General features: G+C 39.9%; 1 protein-coding gene across 2 annotated transcripts in view; it reads left to right on the plus strand.

Moving 5' to 3' along the window:
- si:ch211-102c2.8 (trichohyalin) overlaps positions 1-7500 on the plus strand; it is a 41119-nt gene that overhangs the window by 24649 nt on the left and 8970 nt on the right. For both annotated transcript variants that reach the window (XM_058375550.1, XM_058375551.1), the window contains 2 exons: positions 5813-5920; positions 6023-6255. In XM_058375550.1, the coding sequence (XP_058231533.1) occupies positions 5813-5920; positions 6023-6255 (341 nt within the window). The remainder of the gene's footprint in view (positions 1-5812; positions 5921-6022; positions 6256-7500) is intronic.

Here is a 7500-nt window from a genome sequence, read left to right on the forward strand (position 1 = left end):
ATACACTCAGTCTCTCACTCACTCACTCACTCATACACTCACTCACTCATACACTCACTTATACACTCACTCTCACTCACTCACTCTCTCACTCACTCACTCACTCATACACTCACTCACTCATACATTCACTCACTCATACACTCACTCATACACTCACTCTCTCACTCACTCTCTCACTCACTCACTCATACACTCACTCTCTCACTCACTCACTCATACACTCACTCATACACTCAGTCTCTCACTCACTCACTCATACACTCACTCACTCATACACTCACTTATACACTCACTCTCACTCACTCACTCTCTCACTCATACACTCACTCATACACTCACTCACTCACTCACTCACTCACTCATACACTCACTCATACACTCACTCATACACTCACACATTCACTCACTCACTCACTCATACACTCACTCACTCACTCATACACTCATACACTCACTCACTCATACACTCACTCATACACTCACACATTCACTCACTCACTCACTCATACACTCACTCATACACTCACTCATACACTCACTCATACACTCACTCTCTCACTCACTCACTCACTCACTCACTCATACACTCACTCATACACTCACTCACTCATACACTCACTCATACACTCACTCTCTCACTCATTCACTCACTCATACACTCACTCATACACTCACTCATACACTCACTCACTCACTCATACACTCACTCACTCACTCACTCACTCATACACTCACTCATACACTCACTCACTCATACACTCACTCACTCACTCTCTCACTCACTCACTCACTCATACACTCACTCATACACTCACTCATACACTCACTCACTCACTCATACACTCACTCACTCACTCACTCATACACTCACTCATACACTCACACATTCACTCACTCACTCATACACTCACTCACTCACTCATACACTCACTCATACACTCACTCACTCACTCACTCACTCATACATTCACTCATACACTCACTCACTCACTCACTCACTCACTCACTCACTCACTCACTCACTCCCTCACTCATACACTCACTCATACACTCACACATTCACTCACTCACTCATACACTCACTCACTCACTCATACACTCACTCATACACTCACTCACTCACTCACTCACTCATACACTCACTCATACACTCACTCACACACTCACTCATACACTCACTCACTCACTCACTCATACACTCACTCATACACTCACTCATACACTCACTCATTCACTCACTCACTCACTCACTCATACACTCACTCATACACTCACTCACTCACTCATACACTCACTCATACACTCACTCATTCACTCACTCATACATTCACTCATACACTCACTCACTCACTCACTCATACACTCACTCACTCACTCACTCCCTCACTCACTCACTCATACACTCACTCATACACTCACTCACTCACTCCCTCACTCACTCACTCACTCATACACTCACTCATACACTCACTCACTCACTCACTCCCTCACTCACTCACTCACTCATACACTCACTCACTCACTCACTCACTCATACACTCACTCACTCATACGCTCACTCACTCACTCATACACTCATACACTCACTCACTCACTCCCTCACTCACTCATACACACACACTCATACACTCACTCACTCACTCCCTCACTCACTCATACACACACACTCATACACTCACTCACTCACTCATACACTCACTCACTCATACGCTCACTCACTCATACACTCACTCATACACTCACTCATACACTCACTCATACACTCACTCACTCACTCACTCACTCACTCATTCCCTCACTCATTCACTCACTCATACACTCCCTCATTCCCTCACTCATTCACTCACTCATACACTCACTCACTCACTCCCTCATTCCCTCACTCATTCACTCCCTCACTCATTCACTCACTCATACACTCACTCACTCACTCACTCCCTCATTCCCTCACTCATTCACTCACTCATACACTCACTCACTCACTCACTCACTCACTCACTCACTCACTCCCTCACTCACTCACTCATATACTCACTCACTCACTCACTCACTCATACACTCACTCACTCACTCACTCATACACTCACTCACTCATACGCTCACTCACTCACTCATACACTCACTCACTCACTCCCTCACTCACTCATACACACACACTCATACACTCACTCACTCACTCATACACTCACTCACTCACTCCCTCACACACTCATACATCATCCCGTGAGGGCGGAGATGGCCGAGTGTGAGCGTCTCCAGCAGAGGGCAGCAACGAGACACGAACAGCAGACCGCCGGCTGGGCTCAGGATATACACACCGAGTGTGTGTGTCTGCAGGAGCTGCTCACTCATAGCGGCTTCATTGTAGACAACACACATGTCTCACATAGGTACACTGCTCTACACACACACACACACACACACAGAGACTAGGTGACTGTTCAGGCTCTGTATTGAAGGTATCTGTGTGTGTGCTTGCCAGCAAACATTTATAAACTACTCATTAACTGTCAAACCATCAGACCACTGAGGTTCAGAGGTGTGTTTAGAAAGTGTTGAGGGTTCCAGTAAAGCGGTTCGTGTGAGATGATAACGACTTTTTGTGGTTTTTGAGATGTGTATCAAACCTGCGCTATTCACTACTCCTTTTATTTAAATGCAGAAGAAAAACATGCATAAATTTAACAAAACTGACCTCTGTGGTTGTGTTCAGTGGTCTCAGGCTAGAAGTATTAAGACGACTTCTTTAATATGTACAGTTCTGGGCATGTCAAGAAATGCTCTAAAGAAAAAATGACTTCAGAATAAATAATACTGAAATAATAGTATAATACTGTTATACTATAGTATAATAGTAATAATAATAATAATAATAATAATAATAATAATAAGAAGAAGAAGAAGAAATATTAATAATAAAATATTAATAAAATAAAATTTAATCAAATATTAAATATGAATAAATAATATTAATAATAATACATATTAATAATTAAATATTGATAAAAATTAAATTAAATATCAACTATCAATAATTAATAATAATAATAATAATAATAATAATAACAATAATAATAATGATTAAATATTAGTTAAATAAAATAAATTACATCAAAGAATTGAATATTAAATTTTAATAAATAATAATAATTATTATATTTATTATTGTTGTTGTTGTTTTGTTATTATTATTATTATTATTATTATTATTATTATTATTATTATTATATTTTAAAACTTGACTATAAAGTAAAAAGCACTGAAGTTAAGGTTAAAGTTTGTGATGAGAATCCTTTGCATCAGTAGCCTCAGTCTCAGTTTGTGAGACTGAATCTTTACTATGTTTACAGTCTGAAACTTATTTACAGAACCTGTTTATGAGGCTTCTGCCATTTTTAAAATCAAATCAAACGTCTAAATCATACAATCATCATGTAAGCTAATATGATGATCAGCTGGTAAGCTAATTTTAAAAATAATAATAAGGGTATGATCTATCGTAAGATCTGATACTGATACTGATCTCATACACTCACTCACTCATACACTCACTCACTCACTCACTCATACACTCACTCACTCACTCATACACTCACTCATATACTCACTCACTCATACACTCACTCATACACTCACTCATACACTCACTCATTCACTCACTCACTCATACATTCACTCATACACTCACTCACTCACTCATACACTCACTCACTCATTCACTCCCTCACTCACTCACTCATACACTCACTCATACACTCACTCACTCACTCACTCACTCCCTCACTCACTCATACACTCACTCACTCACTCACTCACTCATACACTCACTCACTCATATGCTCACTCATTCACTCACTCACTCATACATTCACTCATACACTCACTCACTCACTCATACACTCACTCACTCATTCACTCCCTCACTCACTCACTCATACACTCACTCACTCACTCACTCACTCACTCACTCACTCACTCATACACTCACTCACTCACTCACTCACTCATACACTCACTCACTCACTCACTCCCTCACTCACTCACTCATACACTCACTCACTCACTCACTCACTCACTCATACACTCACTCACTCACTCACTCACTCACTCACTCATACACTCACTCACTCACTCACTCACTCACTCATACACTCACTCACTCATTCACTCCCTCACTCACTCACTCATACACTCACTCACTCATTCACTCCCTCACTCACTCACTCATACACTCACTCACTCACTCACTCACTCACTCACTCACTCATACACTCACTCACTCACTCACTCACTCACTCATACACTCACTCACTCACTCACTCACTCATACACTCACTCACTCATTCACTCCCTCACTCACTCACTCATACACTCACTCACTCACTCACTCACTCACTCACTCACTCACTCATACACTCACTCACTCACTCACTCATACACTCACTCACTCATTCACTCCCTCACTCACTCACTCATACACTCACTCACTCACTCACTCACTCACTCATACACTCACTCACTCAATCACTCCCTCACTCACTCACTCATACACTCACTCACTCACTCACTCACTCACTCACTCATACACTCACTCACTCACTCACTCACTCACTCATACACTCACTCACTCACTCACTCATACACTCACTCACTCATATGCTCACTCATACACTCACTCACTCACTCACTCACTCATACACTCACTCACTCACTCACTCATACACTCACTCACTCACTCACTCATACATTCACTCACTCATATGCTCACTCACTCACTCACTCACTCACTCATACACTCACTCACTCACTCACTCACTCATACACTCACTCACTCACTCATACACTCACTCACTCATACACTCATACACTCACTCACTCACTCATACACTCACTCACTCACTCATACACTCATACACTCATACACTCACTCACTCACTCACTCATACACTCACTCACTCACTCATACACTCATACACTCACTCACTCACTCACTCATACACTCATACACTCACTCACTCATACACTCACTCACTCACTCCCTCACACACTCATACACTCACTCACTCACTCACTCATACACTCATACACTCACTCACTCACTCCCTCACTCACTCATACACACACACTCATACACTCACTCACTCACTCATACACTCACTCACTCACTCGCTCACACACTCATACACTCACTCATACACTCATACACTCACTCATACACTCACTCACTCACTCATACACTCACTCACTCACTCATACACTCACTCACTCATACACTCACTCACTCACTCACTCACTCATACACTCACACACTCACTCACTCACTCACTCACTCATACACTCACTCACTCATACACTCACTCACTCACTCACTCACTCACTCACTCATACACTCACTCACTCATACACTCACTCACTCATACACTCACTCATACACTCACTCACTCACTCATACACTCACTCACTCATACACTCACTCACTCATACACTCACTCATACACTCACTCACTCACTCACTCACTCACTCATACACTCATACACTCACTCACTCACTCATACACTCACTCACTCATACACTCACTCATACACTCACTCACTCACTCACTCACTCATACACTCACTCACTCATACACTCATACACTCACTCACTCACTCATATACTCATACACTCACTCTCTTTCCCTTTCAATTCTCTATCTCACTTACATTGTCTCGGTCTGTCTTCCAATCAGTCACTAGTCCAAAGCCTTAACCACTTTCTGACACAATTCAATTCTTTAATTCTTTCATTCTCTCTCTCTCTCTCTTTCAGAGTGTGGAGGAGTTAAACAGCGCAGCGTCTAAGCATACATCTGTGATCAGAGCTCTGAGAGACGAGCACCAGACAGAGTTATATAAATTGCGCAGACAGCTGCAGCAGGTGTGTGTGGGCCGTCAAAAGCAAAAACATTACACTTTTTTAATGTTTTAGTTGTTTCTAGACACACACACTGTACTTGTCTGTTCTTTGTGTCTATAACAGGAGGCTGAAAGCGAAGCCTTGCGTCTGAAGGAGTGTGTGAAGCGGAGTAAGCAGGAGCTGCAGGCCGTGAGGGCGGAGATGGCCGAGTGTGAGCATCTCCAGCAGAGGGCAGCAACGAGACACGAACAGCAGACCGCCGGCTGGGCTCAGGATATACACACCGAGTGTGTGTGTCTGCAGGAGCTGCTCACTCATAGCGGCTTCAATGTAGACAACACACATGTCTCACATAGGTACACTGCTCTACACACACACACACACACACACAGAGACTAGGTGACTGTTCAGGCTCTGTATTGAAGGTATCTGTGTGTGTGCTTGCCAGCAAACATTTATAAACTTCTCATTAACTGTCAAACCATCAGACCACTGAGGTTCAGAGGTGTGTTTAGAAAGTGTTGAGGGTTCCAGTAAAGCGGTTCGTGTGAGATGATAACGACTTTTTGTGGTTTTTGAGATGTGTATCAAACCTGCGCTATTCACTACTCCTTTTATTTAAATGCAGAAGAAAAACATGCATAAATTTAACAAAACTGACCTCTGTGGTTGTGTTCAGTGGTCTCAGGCTAGAAGTATTAAGACGACTTCTTTAATATGTACAGTTCTGGGCATGTCAAGAAATGCTCTAAAGAAAAAATGACTTCAGAATAAATAATACTGAAATAATAGTATAATACTGTTATACTATAGTATAATAGTAATAATAATAATAATAAGAAGAAGAAGAAGAAGAAGAAGAAGAAGAAGAAATATTAATAATAAAATATTAATAAAATAAAATTTAATCAAATATTAAATATGAATAAATAATATTAATAATAATACATATTAATAATTAAATATTGGTAAAAATTAAATTAAATATCAACTATCAATAATTAATAATAATAATAATAATAATAACAATAATAATAATGATTAAATATTAGTTAAATAAAATAAATTACATCAAAGAATTGAATATTAAATTTTAATAAATAATAATTATTATTATATTTATTATTGTTGTTGTTGTTTTGTTATTATTATTATTATTATTATTATTATATTTTAAAACTTGACTATAAAGTAAAAAGCACTGAAGTTAAGGTTAAAGTTTGTGATGAGAATCCTTTGCATCAGTAGCCTCAGTCTCAGTTTGTGAGACTGAATCTTTACTATGTTTACAGTCTGAAACTTATTTACAGAACCTGTTTATGAGGCTTCTGCCATTTTTAAAATCAAATCAAACGTCTAAATCATACAATCATCATGTAAGCTAATATGATGATCAGCTGGTAAGCTAATTTTAAAAATAATAATAAGGGTATGATCTATCGTAAGATCTGATACTGGATGTGATAAAGGATTAGGAACAGTCTGTATGTGTGTGTGTGTGTGTGTTCAGACTCATGTTCAGAACTATGGCAACTTTAACAGTATAAAAACTAAACTAGACGAAATATAATGTTCCTTTTTATGCAACAAAAAGACTCGAT

This window comes from Hemibagrus wyckioides, linkage group LG22 (genome assembly GCF_019097595.1).
Source record: "Hemibagrus wyckioides isolate EC202008001 linkage group LG22, SWU_Hwy_1.0, whole genome shotgun sequence".
NCBI classification, from domain to species: Eukaryota; Metazoa; Chordata; class Actinopteri; order Siluriformes; family Bagridae; genus Hemibagrus; species Hemibagrus wyckioides.